The sequence below is a fragment of the Carettochelys insculpta genome, chromosome 14, assembly GCF_033958435.1.
Source record: "Carettochelys insculpta isolate YL-2023 chromosome 14, ASM3395843v1, whole genome shotgun sequence".
Taxonomy (NCBI): Eukaryota; Metazoa; Chordata; order Testudines; family Carettochelyidae; genus Carettochelys; species Carettochelys insculpta.
The window spans coordinates 45,757,344-45,778,873 of NC_134150.1; the positions used below are offsets into that span (position 1 = coordinate 45,757,344).

General features: G+C 45.4%; 1 protein-coding gene across 1 annotated transcript in view; it reads left to right on the plus strand.

Moving 5' to 3' along the window:
- The window catches only part of LOC142020899 (carbohydrate sulfotransferase 4-like), a 55,941-nt gene that overhangs the window by 28,968 nt on the left and 5,443 nt on the right, over positions 1-21,530 (plus strand). The window contains exon 2 of the mRNA XM_075009140.1: positions 17,293-18,409. Within this exon, the coding sequence (XP_074865241.1) occupies positions 17,293-18,409 (1,117 nt within the window). The remainder of the gene's footprint in view (positions 1-17,292; positions 18,410-21,530) is intronic.

Below are 21,530 nucleotides of genomic sequence, written 5' to 3' on the forward strand. Positions count from 1 at the left end.
CCATGGGATTGCCCCATGTTAAGAGTTAATGTTTGTAATGTAGTGTCAGCCAAGTGCTAGCTACATGTTATGTGTGTAACAAGTGCCGTTACCTTACAAAGGCAGACCCAGATGATCCCAGTTTGGAAGTAGTCTCCGCTGCACCAGGACTCCCTGGCTAGTCACGTACAGCCTTTTTCTTGACACTTTTATGGCAGTGGCAGCTGTGGGAGAGCTAATGTAGACATAGACATAGTGTTGCCACTTTTCATAGTCTATCATCCCACCCTGCGCAGAGCAACTCTAGGCAATAAAATGCCAGGGACTGCTTGTGGCTTGAAATGATACCATAGCCAGGGGTCCAGCATTGCTAGCGCAGCTGGAAATGTACCAGTGGCAGGTGAAACATGAGGAAGGCTCAGAAAAGCTCTGTGGAGCCCAGCCCAGGCACATGGCCATTAACAGACTGAGCTGTGAGCATCTAAGCTGGGGCTAGCCTGGGCAGGAACGCATGCACGCTGGCCAGGCATTCAGGAGCCGTTTGTTCCATGCCCACGGTGGCAGAGTTACACTGCCTTGTAGGCACCTGGCCCACAGTTCCCAGGCTGTGCTTGTACAGAGTCTCCTGGGGTTATGTTTTCACTGTGTTCACGTATTAGGTTTATCTTTATTGCCATGTCACCTAGGACTCCTTTGAGTTGGGCACCACAGAAACAGAAAAAGGCCTTGTCACAAAGAGTTTAATATCAGACAAGAGATGCACACAGCTAGCCAGGAATAAAAGGAAGCACTGAGAAAATGCTGAGAGGCAATGTTCTTCAGTCAATTGTTTTATAATGATAGAAAACACCTTCCAGGCCTTGTTTCAGAAAACTTCTGTAAATAACACAAGGGCTGGTCTACACGTTAACCCGCTGTCAAATAACCAAGGTAATGTTTACGCTAATGTGCACTAGGTTTGACCCCCCTAAATCTCAACCAGATGCACTGAGCACACAACTTGCCCTCCTGTACTAGGATGTTACACTGCTCTGGATGTCTGCTTGTAAGGACAAAGTCTTTCATTCTGCACACATGGCCTAAATAGGTTTTAGTTCACTTCTTTTATTACTTTGGTGCCAGGTTGCACTTCAGCTACTTGCAATAGGCCCCTCTTTATTGTGCTTTATTGTGCAGGTAGAAATGTTAACAAGCCTGGTTGTGTTTGTGGTTACTGCAAAGGAAGGGGAGAAGTTCTGGCTTTTGTTTAGAATGTGAGTTGGTTTAGGTCATTTCTAGGCTGTCTGTGTGGTAACCCAGAAGACCCACATCAAAACCAAATGCTACAGCACAGATCGAAGAGTCAGAGCTTTTGCAGAACCAAGACAGACTAGAAGAGAATCTTGGGGTGGGAGGGATGCAGCCTGTCTCAGGGCAGCCAATGCCCACAGAACCTTTACTCCACAAACCTGTTAATGCTCTCCATTCTGCCTGATTGAAGGTAGCTCCATCCTACTCGGGTATGTTTTTCATTATTATTGCTTTCACCACTGGCATCTATTAAGGCATAAGTGATCTCTGGCCAGCTTCCTTCCGATGCGTGCAGTTGCAAGTGCCACGAGGAGCTGACGTTTCATTTCATTTCTAGCCTGCTTGATGAGAGCAGAGCAGTTTGGCAGGAGGGCAGGGCAGGGGCAAGTTGTTTGGTGAGGTCAGAGCAGAGTGGTTACTGAGGCAGAGCAAAATGAAAATCACCCACTTTAGCTGCAGTTTGTGTGCCTGGAGCGCATCAAAGGGCACAGGCACTGGAACTAGGGGTGCTGGGGAGTTACCACACCCCCTGGCTTCAAATGGTTTCCATTATAGCAGGGTTTACAGTTTGGTTAAGTGGCTATCAGCACTGCCACTATACATATTGTTCCAGTCCCCATCCAAAGCGCTGCTTCTGCTGAAGTCTGGCTTTTTCCTTCAGAGATCTCCAACACCAACAGGAAGCAGCTTTTCCCAGCACAGGGGGCAAGGATAAAGCCAGTGCTCCGAGCAGTAACACCTGTCATCCATGGCTTCCTTCTATAGCTGCAACTTGTTCTCTCTTCACCAGGTCCAGATTAGGGACATTTTGAGAGACTGACCACATCCCACCAACACAGAACATCAGCACCTAAGAACAGCCAGACTGACTCAGAGCAGTGGTCTATCTAGCTCAGTGTCCTCTCATCCAAAAGTGGCCAATGTTAGATGCTCCAGAGGCAAGTAATCAGTCCTATTAGAAACCCAGGGGGAGTTATTTGAGAGAAGGGGTTATTGTGAATTTTAATATGATCGTGGTCCTTTAAATCTCAATTTTAGTTTGAGTGGGAAGTTTGCAACATTGCAAACCTCGAGAAATAAAAACAAATCATGAATCAGACCCCCAATAATTATTTTCTTGCCCTCTAAAAGCATGAGATTTGGGAAAAAAATTGGTGTTAATAGTTTGACTTAACTCCTCTTTACCCTTCTGCTGATGTATGTGTCAGAATTTCAGGTTGAAGAGTCAGCATTCAATGCACACAAAATGCATGCCTCTATCTGGCTTCTCAGACGGAGACTCCACTTCCTCTCTCTCTTCTGATTGAAGAGTCCTGACATACTTTTTTGGTAAGCTGTAGGTGCCATCAATGACTGCTTCTCAGCATAGCCAGGTCTGGAACCCACAAGGAGAAAGGCAATTCTTGATTTATTCCTAAGCGCAGAACAGCAGCTAATTCAAGAGGTGAATATCGTGGAACCACTTGCTAAAAGTAAACATAATTAATTAACAGCCTGGTGGGGAGGGGATACCAAAGAAGCTTCAACTTCCAAAAGGGGAACAGCACAAAAATTAGAAGGATAGTTGAATGGAAGTTAGAAGGAACAATCATAAAACTGAAATGGCTCTAATCTGCGTGGAAGCTATTTAAAAACACCACAATAGGAGCTCAGACTAAATGTGGGCCCCAAAGACTTTTTAAAAAATAAACAGGAAGAAGAGCTAAAAAAATTCCACCTTGGCTAAACAGCAGAGTAAACCAGGGGATTAGAGGCAAAAAATGCCTCCTTTAAAACTATGATGTCAAACTTAGCGAGACAAATAGAAAGGAGCATAAACTCTGGTAAGTCAAGTGTAAAAGTGTAGTTAGGCAGGAGACCAAAAAAGAATTGAAAGAGCAACAGCAAAGCCAAAACACAGAAACAGCCATTTTTTTTATGAGCCCAGAAGCCGGAAGGTTGCCAAACAATGAGTGGGGCCATTGGATGAGTAGGCACTAAACGAGACTCCGGGAAGACCAGGCTATTGCAGAGAAGCTAAACAAATCCTTTGCATTGATTGTCATTGCAGAGAATATAAGAGAGATTCCCACACCTGAGCTATTCTTTGAAGAGCTAAATCCAAGAAACTGGCCCAGATTGAGATGATTATAGAAGAGATTTTGAAACTAATAGTGCTTTTTAATTTAAATCACCAGGAACATATGGTATTCCCCCGAGAGTTCCGAAGGAGCTTAGACATAAAATTGCAGAACTAGTAACTGAGGTATGTACTCTATTCTTAAATCAGCTTGTGTACCAGATGAGTGGAAGGTAACTGATAGAATGCTGTTTCTCTAAAAAAGGCTTCTGAGGCATTCCTGGCAAGTACTGGTTGATAAGCCTAACTTCCACAGTTAGCTGAAACTATAGTACAGAGCAGAATTATCAGACACATAGAAGAACATGATATTTTGTGAAAGTCACCACACCTGTTGTAAAGGGAAATCATGCCCCATTAATCTATTACAATTCTTTGAGGGTATCAACAAGCATGTGGACAAGGGGGATCTGTGGATATAGTGTACAGGTTGAACCTCTCCAATCCAGCACTCTTGGGACCTGACTGGTGCTGGATGAGAGAATTTGCTGGACTACGGGATGTTAATATTGTCTAGTAGCATTGCCAACACTTTCACTGTTCACTGGGCTCTTATAAGACATTTAGAAGTAAATCAAAGCCAAATAACAGCACAGAACACTGAGAGCCGGGACGGGTGGCTGGAAACAAACTTTATGAGACCATGGGAAACTTGGTCACACCCATGATAAGTAGTCATCTGGCTAATTAAAATCATGCTGGATTAAAGATATTGCCAGATGAAAGAGTTCCAGATCAGAGAGTTTCAACTGTACTTGGTCTTTCAAAAAGCATTTGACAAGGTCACTCACTAAGGTCTCTTGAGCAAATTAAGCTTGGATAAGAGGGAAGGTATTCTCATGGCTCAGTAACTGATTAAAGAGAGGAAGCAAAGAGGAATAAACAGTACGTTTTCAACATTGAAAGAAGTAAATAGCATGGTCCCTAAGGGTCTTTACTGGGACCTGTGCTATTCAACATATTCAGAAATGATCTGGGGAAAAGAGTGAACAGCCAAATGGCAAAGTTTACAGATGATTCTAAATTACCACCTCACAAGAGACATAAAAGGCAATAAGAAAAGATACTTTAAATATTTCAGAAGCAAAAGAATAGCGAAGGAAAATGTAGGTCCTCTACTTAGAGGGAAGGCGAGCTAATGACTGACACCAAGAAAACTGAAGTGTTTAATGTCTATTTTGCTTCAGTCTTCTCTAAAAAAGTTAATGACCAAGTATTTGACCCAATTAATATTAACCACCAGGGGAGGAAGAAGAAATGCTAGCCAAAATAGGACATGAACAGATTATTAGAAAGGGTTGAATGTGTGGGGATTGCAGAAGGGGCACTGGTCAAGTGCCTCTGCCCTGCCCTCTCCCTGCCCCACCCTTCCCCTGCTCTGCACCCCACCTGTCTCTTCCCACAGAAGTGTGTGCAGCTTCCGATGAGTATGGAAGCAGTCCCCTCACACTGCCACCAAAGCGAAATTAGTCCCCATCATTATGCATGTATAGTTGGGATTATTTTTTCCAATGTGCATTACTTTACATTTATCAACACTAAATTTCATTTGCCATTTTGTTGCACAAGCATATAGTTTTGTGAGATCATTTCGAAACTATTCACAGTCTGCTTTGTTCTTAACTGTCCTGAGCAGGTTAGTATCATCTGCAAATTTTGCCACCTCACTGTTTACTCCTCTCTCCAGATCATATATAAATAGGTTGAATAGGACTGGTCCCAGTACAGATCCTTGGGTGACACCACTACTTACCACTCTCTATTGTGAAAACTTACCATTTATTCCTACCTTTTGTTTCCTGTCTCTTAACCAGTTATCAGTCCATAGTGACTAGTGATAAACAATCTTGCCAACAGAGACAAGATGGGTAAGGAAATTTCTTTGATTGGATCAACTTCTATTCGTGGGAGAGACAAGCTTTGGAGCTTACACAGAGCTCTTCTTGGGGTCTGGGAAACTTACTGAGCACATCACAGCCAAATACAAGGTAGAACAGGTTGCTTTGCATAAATAGTTAACTTTACTTCAAGGGACCATTCTGGGAGCAGTGAGCCGTTAACACTCCCTCCAGTGATTGGGGTGATGGAGGTAAGGCAGCAGGCAGGGTTGTTCATGAGTTACAGATTGTTGGTACAAGCAATAAATTCAGTTTCTCGGTTCAGTCCTTGAGTTTTAGTATCCAGCGTTATATATTTAAGCACCCAGGCCTGTCTTTTCAAAGTATTGTGCAGGGTTCCCTTGCTGAGGACTGCTGGGTAGAGTGATGGCTGTGTGAGAAGTACTCACACATAGGTGATGGCATGTTTTTGTCTTTTATCATTGTTCTGCATGACTTAGTTCATGTGCTCTCAAGTGCCTGGGGTACGTGTCACCTTGACATGTCCCTGGAAATATGTGTTAGCTACTTATACTAAACAGTCTGCTTTCACTGGCACTTATCTGTGACACCATAAGGACCTTTCAGAAGACTGCAAAAGCTCCAAAGCTTGTCTTATGCCCCAAGAAAAGTTAAAGCTATTTCCTCCCCAGTTTGTCTCAATTTGTCAAGCGCTGCCTCACCCCCACATGCAGACAGGCTGCATGTGACTGGTGGCATCTCCTTGGCTACAGGGCCTGTAACCAACCAGGCTCGGGTTCCCCAGAAGCGAGGCTGCACCCAGAAGGCGAGTGCTATATTTGGTTTATTGAAAGCGTGTGACACCCGCAACGGGAGCCTCGGAGACGCCGCAGTCACCCGTGGGGGGGGAAGACTCGACGCGTTGGAGCTTTGCTCGGGGAGAGGCTCTGTAACAGGACTCCTAACACTAGCTGATAAAGCTGAACTCATTAACATAAGATTGCCTAAAATTGCCTATGCATTCCTTATCACTATCTCTTGTGGCCTACTGCCAGCATAGCCTTGAAGTATTGGCAAGCGTGCTTTGTTTTGCAGGTGTTGTCATAGGATTCCTCTGAGGGTTCACAGAGGGGTTGGACTGCTCTCATGAGACTGTTACAAAATCTTCTCACACCCTACAGGGCCATTAACAGTAATAGGCAGTGTTGGCCCCTTTTGATAAGGGGACTTTTGTGTGCTGGTGCCTTTCATCCCATTTTCATAAGGCAGGTGCAGCAGTGGCCACATTCTGCTCACAGATGAGGGCTTGCTGCTGGGCTGCTGTCTGGGAAGTGGCTGTGTGGAGTGGTGCCAGCACAGGATCCATTCCATAGCAAAGAGGATAACACTGTGAGTTGTCCACATGGGTCATTGTTGCCATGCAGAAAGATGTGAGGAGGCTCCACAATTTAACCTGGTTGAGCCATTTGGAAATAACTGAACAATTTCTAGCTAAAGCTACTACATGCCTGGGATTGCTGGTTGCTAGGCACTGAGAACCTGCCACGCTGGCAGAAAGTGGTGGCAGCTCAGTGTGTGTGAGGCTCAGCCAAGACTGAGCCCCAAACAATTAGATAATGTTTGTATAGCAGCACTAAAATATTAGGCACCCAGTAGTAATGCTCAGCCCTTCTAGTTATAGCATAAGAAGAGCACAGGGCAGGAAAGAGGTGTGGGCTATGACTCAGTAACAGGTAAATAAACTAAAGCAACATATAGAATATTGGGCGGAGACAGGTGCAAACAGAAAGACCAGGAAGGTGAGGGCCAGACCTTTTCCCCAGGCGGACTAGGTGGTGTGAGTGGCTCCACATCTGGAGAATGCCTGCAGTTCTGAAAAGCAGGAGAATAAGACTGGGGCTACCTAGTCCCTCTGAGTTGTGTATGGAACTGACAAGCTGCTGAGCACTGAAATACTGACTTAATTGTTCTAGTCCCAAAGCTGAGTGCGATGGCTGTGCAGTAGGCAACCTGGGTTCCATCCTCAGTCCCAGTCTGCCTGCAGCACATGCACGCTATAGCTACCCCACAAATGAAGGTGTAATGGTAATGGGGCTAGTCATATCTTGCTAGCGTTCCACTGGCTAGCATGGCAAACCACAGTAGGGAAGTTATGGTTGCAAGGACTTAAGTGTGGGCTACCCGCCCCACCACAAGCTCCCTGGGTTTGTACTTGGATTGCTAGCCATGATTAAGCCCAAGATTACATGTCTTCACTACCATTGTTAGAGTAAGACAAGCAGGGGTACGGATAGCTCAGTGGTGTGAGCATTAGCCTGCTAAACCCAGGATTGCGAGCCCCCTACTTGAGGGGGCCATTTGGGAACCTGGGGCAAACAGATTTAAAAAAAAAAAACCTGTTGGTGATGGAGTTAAGTCATACAGGGGACTGGACTTCATGCTCTCTCAAGGTCCTGCCCAGCTTTGTAAGATAGGTATTGCTCCATGTTATTACGGCAGGGGTCAGGTTACCCAGGCCCCATTCACATCTTTATTTGCAGATTAGATGCACACTAAGTCCTTTGGAGGAGTGGGAAGTGGCAAACTTCCATAGGCTGGTAAGGGTCACAGAAGTGCTATAGCTGTCTTCAGTGTCCCTCCATGGGCCTGTAACTCTTAAACCAGGGCCCTCCCTGATCTGACTGCAGGGCAGGCACAGTGCACTTCTGATGGACATGATGTTGACAATCTGTTGATTAGTATTCATCTGGTAGGGCAAACTGAAAAGCAGTCAAGTGCCAAGATCAACACACTTCTATTGACATACGATTGGGTGCAGTGTTAGTTTGGCTCTTGCAGACAGAACTGTGCCCATCACATCCTAGGTGTGTGTCCTGTTCCAGAAGGAGCTGAGGGCCTGAGAATGCAGCCTGCTTGCAGCTCCACACCCTGAGGTCAGGGCCACCCAGTTGCTTAATGTATAAGAAGGGGAAAAAAATGTGCAAAAAGCTTGTATTGTGGAGAAGGAGCAGCAGAGTTCTGGACTCAAGGACTTGCCTGTCAGTAGGTGTGTTAGATTCAGATGGGTGGGCAATACCTTCCAGCTTTGGAAAAATTATTCTTTCCTTACTGTGTCTGCTACAAAATCCCATGCTTATATGGATGCAGGAATGTGCACTTTCAAACTGTAGTCATCTCACCCACCAGCAAGCCAATGCTAGAGTCAGTGTTTGAGAGCAGGGAACAGCTCGAGGGACAGTCTAACTTGGCTAAAGAGCTGAATGGTGCAAGCAGCTGCTAGCAGAATCCATAGTCATACCAGTTCTTTGTCTGATGCTCAGGTCAATTAACCACTGCCACAACTGACCAAGGGTCTGCTGACAATTGTTAAATCAAGATTGGATATTCTTCTGAGACATAGTAATTACATGGGCAGGTCTCTGGCATGTGCTACACAGGAGGGCAGACTGGATGACCAACAGGGACAGGGGAGCAAAGCCCACATGTAACTGAAGAACACGGAGACCTGGGAGATGGGTCGGAAATGGGAGGGAGCATGGGCTATAATGGCAGAGTAAAAGGAGGGTCAGGGGAAAACTTGGAGGCAAGATCAAATCAATATCTTAGAGGACTATATACAAATTCAAGTATGGGTAATAAGCAGGAAGAACTGGAAGTGCTAATGAATAAATACAGCTATGACATTGTTGACATCACAGAAACTTGGTGGGATAATAAACGTGATTGGAATGTTGGTATGGAAGGGTACAGCTTGCTCAGGAAGGATAGCGAGAGGAAAAAGGGAGGAAGTGTTGCCTTATATATTAAAATGTACACACTTGGACTGAGGTGGAGATGGACATAGGAAATGAATGTGTTGAGAGTCTCTGGGTTAGGCTAACGGGTAAAAAAACAAGGGTGATGTCCCGCTAGGAGTCTACTACAGGCCACCTACCCAGGTGGAAGAGTTAGATGAGGCTTTTTTAAAACAACCATCAAAATCTTCCAGGGCCCAGGATTTGGTGGTGATGGGGGACTTCAACTATCCAGATACACGTTGGGAAACTAACACAGCAGGGCACAGACTATCCAATAAGTTCTTGGACTGCATTGGAGGCACCTTTTTATTTCAGAAGGTTGAAAAAGCTACCAGGGTGAAGATTTGATTTTAACAAATAGGGAGGAGCTGACTGAGAATTTGAAAGTGGAAGGCAGCTTGGGTGAAAGTGATCATGAAATCACACAGTTCACAATTTTAAGGAAGGGTAGGAGAGAGAACAGCAAATTAGAGACAATGGATTTCAGGAAGGTGGATTTTGGTAAACTCAGAGAGCTGGTAGGTAAGATCCCATGGGAAGCAAGACTGAGGGGTAAAAAACTGAAGAAAGTTGGCAGTTTTTTCAAAGGGACATTATTAAGGGCCCAAAAGCAAGCTATTCTGCTGCATAGGAAAGATAGAAAATATGGCAAAAGACCGCCATGTCTTAACCAGGAGATCTTGCATGATCTCTAAATAAAAAAGGAATCATATAAAAATGGAAACTAGGACACATTACAAAGGATGAATACACGAAAACAACACAGGAACGCAGGGGCAACATTAGAAAGGCAAAGGCACAAAATGAGCTCAAATTAGCTACAGGCATAAAAGGAAACAAGAAGACTTTTTATAAATACATTAGAAGTAAGAGGAAGACCAAGGACAGGGTAGGGCCACTGCTCAGTGAGGAGGGAGAAACAGTAAGAGGAAACTTGGAAATGGCAGAGAAGCTTAATGACTTCTTTGTTTCGATCTTCACTGAGAAGTCTGGAGAAGGAATGCTTAACATAGTGAATGCAGTGAGAAAGGGGTACGTTTAGAAGATAAAATAAAAAAAATAACATGTTAAAAATCACTTAGAAAAGTTAGATGTCTGCAAGTCACCAGGGCTGATGAAATGCATCCTAGAATACTCAAGAAGCTGATAGAGGAGGTACTGAGCCTTTACCTATCATATTTGGAAAATCATGGGAGACAGGAGAGATTCCAGAAGACTGGAAAAAGGCAAATATAGTGCCCATCTGCAAAAAGAGGAATAAGAATAACCCAGGAAACTACAGACTTTTGTGCCAGGAAAGATGATGGAGCAAGTAATTAAGGAAATCATCTGCAAACACTTGGAAGGTGGTAAGGTGATAGGGAACAGCCAGCATGGATTTGTAAAGAACAAATCATCTCAATACAATCTGATAGCTTTCCTTGAGAGAATAATGAGCCTGGTGGATAAGGGAGAAGCGGTGAATGTGGTATACCTAGACTTTAGTAAGGCATTTGATATAGTCTTGCATGATATTCTTAACAATACACTAGGCAACTACAACTTAGATGGGGCTACTATAAGGTGGGTGCAAAACTGGCTGGATAACCGTACTCAGAGAGTAGTTATTGATGTTTCTCAATCCTGCTGGAAAGGTATAACAAGTGGGATTCCTCAAGGGTCTGCATTGGGACCAGTTCTGTTCAATATCGTCATCAAAGATTTAGATATTGGCATAGAAAGTATGCTTATTAAATTTGCAGATGACACCAAGCTAGGAGGAGTTGCAACTGCTTTGGAGGATAGGGTCAAAATTCAAAATGATCTGGACAAATTGGCGAAATGGGCTGAAGTAAACAGCATGAAGTTTAACAAAGACAAATGCAAAGTGCTCCACTTAGGAAGGAACACTCAGTTTCACACATACAAAATGGGAAGCAACTGTCTAGGAAGGAGTATTGCAGAAAGGAATCTAGGGGTTATAGTGGACCACAAGTTAAATATGAGTCAACAGTGTGATGCTGTTGCAAAAAAAGCAAACGTGATTCTGGGATGTATTAACAGGTGTGTTGTGAACAAGACACGACGACTCATTCTTCTGCTGTACTCTGCAATGGTTAGGCCTCAGTTGGAGTATTGTGTCCAGCTCTGGGTACTGGATTTCAAGAAAGATGTGGAGTAATTGGAGAGGGTCCAGAAAAGAGCAACAAGAATGATAAAAGGTCTAGAGAACATAAACTATGAAGGAAGGCTGAAAGAACTGGGCTTGTTTGGTTTGGAAAAAAGAAGATTGAGGGGGGATAGGATAGTGGTTTTCAGGTATCTAAAAGGGTGCCATAGGGTGGAGAGAGAAAACTTGTTCTTCTTGGCCTCTGAGGAGAGAACAAGAGGCAATGGGCTTATACTGCAGAAAGGGAGGATCACATTGGACATTAGGGAAAAGTTCCTAATTGTCAGGGTGGTCAAACAGTGGAATAAATTGCCAAGGGAGGTTGTGGAATCTCCATCGCTGGAGATATTTAAGAACAGGTTAGATAAATGTCTATCAGGGATGGTTTAGACAGTACTTGGTCCTGCCATGAGGGCAGGGGTCTGGACTCGATGACCTCTCAAGGTCCCTTCCAGTCCTAGTATTCTGTGATTCGATGATTCTAATGCTCCTGTCTGGCCTTGCAACAGAAGAACTTAAGTAGCATTGTTAGTCAGTACCTGATGGGAGACCTCTAGGAAAAGTCCGGTTGCTGCATGAATTAATGTGGGTTTCTTAGTAGGGGGTGTTTGTCACTTTAAGACATCACAACAACACCAATGCCCCAGTGTGGTGATGGAAGGCGCTGTGCTTCAGAGAGCATGTTAGAGTCTGTCTGTCCCAGTCAGTTCTGGTCCCAGTGGTGGAGCCTGGAGCCAGGGGGTTACAGGGCTGCAGGGGGCTCAAAGGGGTAGTACAGAGACCTGCTGTGAGAGCTAATACATTTTACTGGAACAACTTCTGCTTCACCATAGAGTTCTCTTCTCTTCTCTTCCCTGGGTAACTGTATGTCTCCCTAACAGCAGCTGGTCACATAAAGGATATTCCTTCACTCCCCTTGTCTCTCTGATCTCCTGGGATTGACACACCTGCAGCAACACGACATACAACAGACAGGTGGTGTCCTCAATGGCCCAGAAATGTGTTGTCTCTGCTGGGAAATGAGAACCCACCTACTTCCTGTCTTAACTTGTTATTGCAGTGCTGTTGTGAGTTGTGCCAGAGGGGGCCGCTCTTGGTGTTGACTGGTGCCTCTCTGGTCAGTATGCCACTGCTCTCTCCTCAGTCCTGTCTGAGACAGAAGGGCAATATTGCTGTGTCATGGTAAAGAATTGCCACATTGCATCTCAGAGGGGCTAAATACAGTAGTGAAGCAATACATGTGTGTAGAGCCTGATTCAGTTCCTATTTAAAACAGTGATTCACCTTGGACTTGATGGAGGCAGAATTAGGCCCATAGCACATGAAGTGTTTTGGGATCTTGGAATACACAAGAGGTACATAAACCACTGTTACCAAGGCCAGGAGCTCATAGGGTAAGGAGCTGCAAAGAGATCATTGGCTCAAACGCATTTGAATTGTGTGGACATGCCAGATGGGAAGTCTGGAGCCATGTACAGAATGCTGCATTTCCTGGCTCAAGAATTTTATCTCCCACATATCTTTTCATCTTTGCTTTTTTTTGCACACTTTGTATTGTTTGCTAACCTTCTTATTGCTCAGGAAGATTGCTCAGAAACAACTGCACAGCACACGATGCTCACCCAATTTCTCCATCTCTAAGAGGGTCTGCTAAACTAAAGCCTGCAAACTCCTCATACTAGTAGACCACTCTGTACTCACTCTGCTTTGGCTATCATCAGTGAACCCTCTAAAGAAAGTGCTCCCATCTCCTCTCTAATGTCAGCTCAGCTTGCAGATTCATCAGTATGCTTGTTTCCTTGGGAATTAGACTGATATCATCTATGAAGTGCCTACCTAGTAACTGTCACCTCTGGGGTACATGGAGTGGGACCCAAGGAGACATTTCCTCTGGAGAAACACTGGAGGTTCTCAGTGAGTAGGGGAAAGACATCTGGGTTTTTATGTCTCATTTTGGAAGCTTCATCTCCCCTATTTGCTAGAAGGAACCCAGCAAGAATGTTCATGTAGGTGACCAACCACCTCCAATACAAACTGCTGGGCATGGCAGCATGTGGTGCCTGCTATGGCTCTTTCCAGAGGCTGTGTAGTCTCCTAAGACATGCTAGCTGGTTTATCATGTCATATGCTGTTGCTGAAGGCTCAGAAAAATGGACCTGTGCAGGCTGTTACCTGGACTGTCTCACTAACAGAAAGGAACATTCACCCTCAGGACTTGGCTTACTACACAACAAAGCTGCATCAATTTAACCTCAGCAGTGACTTTTGAACCAACAGAGTTAACCAGATGCATAAAGCTGTGTGCCTGCTCAGAGTTCCGTTTAGTTAAAGATGATAAGTCAAATGAGTCTGCCTTACACTGAACTATGAGTATCTGCACAGCCCTGTGCACTGGTTTAACTAATCTGATTTTAAAATCACCCCTTAGAATGTCCCTTTCTTGTGTAAACAAAGTCCCATTTAGGGTGCAGCTTTGGGTGTGGCTGGTCCTTCTTAGGCGAACATGCTCATTTGCCTGCCCCTGCTGCACCTGGAAGAGCTTCACCTAGCAGCTAGGTCAGCCTGTGCCTGAGAATGGCTGTTTCAAGGTAGGAGCTGACTATAAAGAGTTCCTGGCTTCCTCTTTCCCCAGTATAGCTGGGGAGAAGAAATTTGTGCTGGGAGTAGACCCAGTCCTCTACAAGCTTAGCAGGTAAGGCAGGGAATGCCAGCCAACAAAGTGGAGAATAGCCTGCCACTCAGAGTGCAGGAAAGTAACAGAGAAAGTTGTGCTAATCTATATACTATTAAAACAAAAAAGCAGTCAAGTAGCACTTTAAAGGCTAGCAAAATAATTTATTAGGTGAGCTTTTGTGGGACAGACCCGATTCTTCAGACCATAGCCATACCAGAACAGACTCAATATTTAAGGCACAGAGAACCAAAAATAGTAATCAAGGTGGACAAATCAGAAAAAAAAAATATCAAGGTGAGTAAATCAGAGAGTAGAAGGGCAGGCATGGGGGGGAAGCCAAGAATTAGATTAAGCCGAGTATATAAATGAGCCCCTATAGTGACCCAGCAAATTCCAATCTCGGTTCAAATCACGTGTTAATGTGTTGAATTTGAATATAAAAAAGTTCAGCGGCCTCTCTTTGAAGAGTAACATAGAGAAAGCCATGCTAGTCTTTATATATATATTGGTCTGAAGAAGTGGGTCTGTCCCACGAAAGCTCACCTAATAAATAACTTTCTTTGAAGAGTGTTGTGAAAATTCCTCTTCAGCAACACGCAAACTCTTAAGTCATTAACAGAATGGCCCACTCCATTAAAATGCTGGCTAACAGGTTTGTGGATCAGGAGTGTTTACACTGTTAACACTCCTGATCCACAAACCTGTTAGCCAGTATTTTAATGGAGTGGGCCATTCTGTTAATGACTTCAGTAACAGGTAAACTCTTAAGAGGAATTTTCACAACTCTTCAAAGAGAGGCTGCTGAACTTTCTTTTATATTCATATTCAACACATTAACATGTGGTTTGAACTGAGATTGGAATTTTCTGGGTCACTATAGGGGTTCATCTGCATACTTGGCTTAATCTAATTCTTGGCTCCCCCACCTTCTGCCCTTCTACTCTCTGATTTGCTCACCTTGATAATTTTTTTCTGATTTGTCCACCTTGATTACTGTTTTTGGTTCTCTGTGCCTTAAATACTGAGTCTGTTCTGGTCTGGCTATGGTCTGAAGAAGTGGGTCTGTCCCACAAAAGCTCACCTAATAAATTATTTTGTTAGTCTTTAAAGTGCTACTTGACTGCTTTTTTGTTGTGAGAGTGCAGGAAGTGGTACATCTGTCACATAAGGTAGGGGGTTGGCTGGGGCCTAATCTCTGTCACTCATGTTAAGGAGTTGAGTGTGGGGACTGACCTCGGAGCTGCAGAAGGGGTGAGGCTTGTCACTCAAAGCAGGGAGATGGGCAGGAGCAGACCCTGTCACTCAGCTTCATGAAGAAGCAACAGCAGTGGGTGCCCTGCTTGCAAGCTGCCCTTCTTTAAAAAGTGTTCTACAGTTGCCCTATATCTACACAAGCCCCTTCCTTTCAAAAGGGGAATGTTAATGAGCAGGTTCGAAATATGCTAATGAGGTGCTGCAATGAATATGCAGCGCCAATGGCAGCCACGGTGATTTGAAAGTGCTTTTCAAATCGCACACCACATGTGGAGATGGGACCTTCTGAAAGGACACCCCTACCCAGTTTTTGAAAGCCCCTTCTTCCTAACACCAGATAGGAAGAAGGGCTTTCAAAAACTGGGGGGGGTGTTGTTTTGGAAGGTCCATCTCCATGGGCAGCACGCGATTCGAAAAGCAGCACTTTCGAATCGCTGTGGCTGCCATTATGCTAATGAGGCACTGCATATTCATTGCAGCACCTCGTTAGCATCTTTCAAACCTGCTCATTAACATGCCCCTTTTGAAAGGAAGGGGCTGTGTAGACCCAGCCTTAGGCTACGTCTACACTAGCCTAAAACTTTGAAATGGCCATGCAAATAGCCATTTCGAAGTTTACTAATGAAGCACTGAAATACATATTCAGTGCCTCATTTGCAAGTTGGCAGCCATGGCACTTCGAAATTGCCACAACTCACCACTGTGTGGCTCGTCCAGCTGGGGCTCCTTTTCGAAAGGACCCCAGCAACTTCGAAATCCCCTTATTCCTATCTGCTGTTAGGAATAAGGGGATTTCAAAGTTGATGGGGTTCTTTTGAAAAGGAGCCCCATCTGGACGAGCTGCATGGCGGTGAGCCGCATCAATTTCGAAGTGCCACGGCTGCTGGCATTCTAATGAGGCACTGAATATGTATTTCACTGCTTCATTAGTAAACTTTGAAATGGCCATTTTGAAGTTTTGGGCTAGTGTAGACACAGCCTTAGAGTTCTTTGACATCAGAATAAAGGATGCAGCAGATGAGAGCTAGAGATGAGTTTCTGTTGCTGAGCCTCAGGTCCTGCTCGTGGTCCTGAGGCACAATAAACCACTCCCAGAAGCTTGAGTCCTTGCTACTTCCCTCCTCATCCTTCACCTCCTGTGCAGGAAAAAGGCCAGCCAAGCCTTGCTCCTCCTGGCTCCAGAAGTGGCTCTCACATCCCTGGCTGAGTCTTTGCAGGCAGTCATGTGGCTGGTGTTTAGGGTTACCATATCTGAACTTTCAAAAAAGAGGGTACCCCTGAGAGGGACTGTACCTATATCAGTATCTACCAACTCACATTGTGTCATAGTGCATATATAGTACATTAATACAAAGTGAGTTGGTAGATACTGATACAGATATGGTGCCTCTCGGGTATCTTCTTTTTTGAAAATCCCTATACAGTAAGTGTCTGTTTGGAAGTTTTGCTACTAGCAGTTTGGCCTGGAGCAAATGGCAGCCTGACAGGATGCTTTTAAAGCTCCACATTCCAGGGACAAACTGTTTAAAAATGGGAGATTTGGTCCCTTTTCAGATGTGCATGTGAAGCTATACCTGGAAGCTGGGGCTTGAGCTCAGGATTGGAGTGGGGAGGGTCAGGAAGCCATATCAATAACAATAACAGCCATCAAGTCAGTCTAATGAACAACAGCACTCTGATCTAGGAGCCTCCCACTTCCAGCTGTGATGCAGCTGCTTTGCACCATGCAGCTGTCTAAGCCTCACCAAAGGCGCCTGTATTCCCAGGCTTCCCTCTCTTCTACCGGCTGGGAAATTTGAATGAGGGCAAGGTTGAAAAAATTGAAAGTCCTCATCAAGGGAAACCTTTTGGCTCCTTGGGCTGCATAAACCCCTTCCTGAGAGGAAAAAGAGGGGAAAGGCCTTTCTTCCTTCTTTAGAAGGGTTAGCAACAAGGGGGCTGCAGTGACTTACACCATTGACTGCTGCTCTTCCCTAGTGGGTAGATTGACAAACGGGCTCACAGCCTCTTTTGTGGGTGTTCACCAGAGACTGTTCACATTTGCTGACAGAATGGCTCCCCATAACAAGTGTGCTGCAGTTTTCTCTGAGGTGCAGTCTTGGGTGTTCTGGCTTCGTGGTGTGCTGTGTTTGTTAATCCAGCAATCTGAACAAGCTCTCTCCCCATCTCTCTGTTTCCCCTCAGGCCCTGAGTCACCATGCTGAGGTCAAACAACACCCTAGTGATGGTGATCCTGGCAGTTCAGTCCATTGTCTTCATCTGCTTTCTCTCTCAGCTTCGCAGCAGCTACTTCCCCCAGGAAGAGAAGCCATCTCGAGTGCACATCCTCATTCTCTCCTCCTGGCGGTCGGGATCTTCCTTCACCGGCCAGCTCTTCAGCCAGCACCCGGATGTCTTCTACCTGATGGAGCCTGCCTGGCATGTGTGGGTAACCATGTACCAGAGCAGGGCCAAAGCCTTACAGATGGCAGTACGTGACCTCATCAGGTCTGTCTTTCTGTGCGACATGTCTGTGTTTGATGCCTACATGTCTACGCAGAGGAATAAATCTGACTTATTTCAGTGGGAGGTCAGCCGGGCTCTGTGCTCCCCCCCTGCATGTGACCTCTTCCAGCGCAATCATATCATCTCCAAAACTGCCTGTAAGACACTCTGCAGCAAGTACCCATTCAGCAAGGTGGAGCAGGCTTGCAGAACCTACAGCCACACAGTCCTCAAGGAGGTCCGGTTCTTTGATCTGACAGTTCTCTACCCTCTTCTCACTGACCCCTCTCTGAATCTCAAAATTATCCACTTGGTTCGTGACCCCAGGGCTGTGTTCCATTCTCGTGAGAAAACAGTGGCTGCTCTGCTGCACGACAGTAACATTGTGGTGGGGCCCCAGAAGAACCAAGGGGAGATGGGGCCCTACAATGTGATGCAGGAAATCTGTAAAAGTCACATCCGTATTTACACTGCAGGCAGCCAAGCCCTTCCCAGCTTCCTCAAAGACCGCTACATACTAGTGCGCTATGAAGATATCGTCAATGATCCCCTGGCGAAGGCTGCAGAGATGTACAAGTTTGCAGATCTCCACTTCACACCCCAGCTTCAGATGTGGGTGTATAACATCACTCATGGGAAGGGCCTGGGGACACAGGCCTTTGACATCGGCTCCAGAAATGCAGTGAATGTTTCCCAGGCCTGGAGGAAGAACCTTCCCTTCCAAAAGATAGCAAAATTGCAAAATGTATGCAAGGATGCCATGGATCTATTGGGTTACCAACTAGTTATGTCTGAGGAAGAACAGAAAGATATGGCATTGAATCTGTTATTTACCCAGGGAACTGTGCCCAGTGACAAAGGAAGCAGAATGCAGAAAACTGTCTCCTGTCTGTCAGCTGAAGGCTGCAAAACTCAGAATCATTCGCACAAGTGAAAGTTTGTGCATACATGTGCACACACATGTAGAGTGACAATAGCACCTGAACAGAGCACAGTAGCAGGCAGTCAGATGACTGCAAACCTTCTTCCCTGTCTAACTCTGCTGTGCAGTCCTCACAATAAAAATACATTACAGCAGTGACAAGTGACAGGTTGGAAGCATCCTTCAAGGCCCAGCAGCAAAGCCAAGCCCCGTTTTTTCAGAAAAAGGGGCAAAAAAGTCCACAGTTCAGGTGAGACAGTAAAAGAAAATCCAACCCAGCTGAAGGGGAACAGACTACCTAAGAAATAAGACCTTAAAAAGTAGAGTCAGAAACCTCTCACAAGGTCAATTTAATTAAACACCAACCAAACTGCAAGTAGCAAGTGTACTCATAGAGAGCAGCATGCTAGAGAGCTTCAAATATGTGGCTCCCTACCAGTACAATGTTCATTAAGGAATAAATGACACCACAGGGGAAAGGGATGGGGTTAAACTGAGTTTCTACGTAGCTCCTTTTTTGAAGGTGTTAAACTACCTTGTCCAGCTTTCTACTACTTCTACGCCTGAGTATTCCCCCCTACGTCAGCAATGCTGGAAGGCAGCGTGCTTGTTGGCTGTATAACCCCAGCAGGGCACACAAACATCCATGGCTAAACCAGCAAAAGAGAAATCAATTATCTCTGGGTTTAAATAGGTGGGTCTATTACTGGGAATATGCAAACGTAGAACTCATTTGTTCTAGTAAAATAATTCTCTACCTTCTGACCTTCAGCAATAGTGATTTCTCTCGCCAAGGGATCTCAAAGACAATACCCAAGAGTGATGCCCCAGCCCTGTACAATCAGATGTAGCCAAATAAATTAAACACAATGCTTATGTTAACACAATCTTAAGGCTGAGAATTTAAACACATGAGATTATTGGAAAGGTGAGCAGCTGACACAGTGCTTTGCGTGATGAAAAATTGGAATGGAAGGTTAAGGTTCCTGATGCACCTTCACTTCTCCAGTTACAGTTATTATAGACCGGGCAGAGCTTGTGCAGGATTTATCTTCTGCAGCAGCAGCTGGATAGAGCTACGGGAGCATTTCCAGCCACAAGGGAGATGGGGAGGGCTGCCATTAATCATGGCAGTGGAGGATAGGACAGGGGTGTGGGCAACCTGTGGCCTGCATGTGGGCAAATGGGGTTCCACGTGTGTCCCCCTCCCCGCCTTCCCCTAAGCCTCTCATGCACTGGGGGCCCTGCCATTACCTACTCCACCCTGCCCTCCTAGTACTACTAGAGGACCATGAAGTAGCCAATTTGCACCTCTCCCTCACTCTTAGCTTTCCCTCCCACAGCTTGAATGCCATGAATCAGCTGAGTCATGGTGCTCCAGAATTCCTGGGAGGAGAAGGGAGAGGATGCAGTTGTGAGAGAAGATGGGGAAGAGGCCGAGCAGGGATTTGATTTTGTAAAGTAAATTTTTATTTATTTGAAGTTGATGACAGATCTATTAATATGTGAATAATTAAAGCATTTCAACTTGGTTTTAAATATTCAGCAGGTCAGTCCTCCTAACCTTGAGAAGGCCGGGGCCAGAATTGTTGGGGATGTCACCCCCCAGTCTCTGTGTGGGGCTAAGGTCTCCCTGCTTCGGGGTACTTTCTCCTCCCTGGCCACTTCCCTGATCCAGGGATTGTTACGCTGAGTTTAAGACAATTTAGTCACCAGCAACTGTAAACCAACCTGAGAAAAAAGGAGACGGTGAAAGGACCCAGAAACCCTCATGCTGGCCAGAGCGATACCCTGGACAACACTCTCTAGGACTAGTCACAGCCTATTCCTACATGTTCCAGCTAATGGTAGTGCTGCAGTGATACCATGGGCCATTCACCTGCCCAGAGTGCAGGGGAAAGAGGGAGGGAATTACACACTCTCTGGTTCCCTGTGGCAGGACACTTCTCCTCAGAATCAACCTTCCTACTGGCTCACGGTTCCCCCCTCCCAGTCCAGACTTCAAGCCTCTCTTGTCTGGCACCATCTCCCTCCAGAGAGCTTTCTGCCCATGACCCCTCACTTCTGGCCACTATTCAGCTCAGGGCATGGTCAGCATCTGTTCTCCCGGCACTGGTCCCCCAGCTCCCTGCTGTAGCTCAGCCCTCACTCTTTACTGGTGCAGCTGGTCAGTGCTGTCCCAACTCTAGTCTGCAGCAGTAGCACCCCTGGCTCTGTCCTGGCATCCCCAGCTCAGACTAGCAGTCCTGTTAATCCATCTGACTTGGAGTACCAGCCTCTCCGCACTGGGCCAGGGGACCTGTCGGCTGCAGAACCCTGACTCCTCTTTGGGCTTTCCCCTTTCTCTTAGCAGATATAGTAACCAAAACTGATGCACTCAGTATCAGTAGTGAGCACAGCCCCTTACCTACATCATTTTCCCTCCAGAGTAGGCTTGCAAAGCCCAAATACAATGTTGCTAACTTTTGTGATTTTATTACAAGTCTTCAGATATTTGATGAAGAGAAACCTGAAAACACAATGCTCAAGTACATCCTTCAGGCTCAGAGACCAAAGGGCAAACAATAAGCCCTCAAAATGTACTATTATGGTGTTGTGGTAGCACCTGCTGTAAATTTGTATTCATTGTAAGATTGTATTACTGGTTTCATTTTACAGAGGGAGTTCCTTTTGGGCCTCTTTTGCAAGAAATCTGAAACACTCTTGGCTGTGCTTTGCATTGCTCCTTCTGCTGCTCATTCAGACAGTATCAGTTATACAAAGCTCTATTGGTTACTGGAATGTATTTTAGAATAAATACCTGCACTGCTGTCCAGAAAACAGTGTCACCAAATAACAGTGTGTCTGTGTGTGAAGTCCTTCTCTAGTTGATGGTCCACAAGAGGCAAATAATCCAAGAGTAAAAGTAGTAGGTGTCTGAATTGGGAATCTGCAGATTCAAAGGTCAAATGCTCCTGATGATCTGTGTGGGGTGTATTCTGATTACATGTGATTCACAGAGTTGAAGCAAAAGACTTCCCTGTG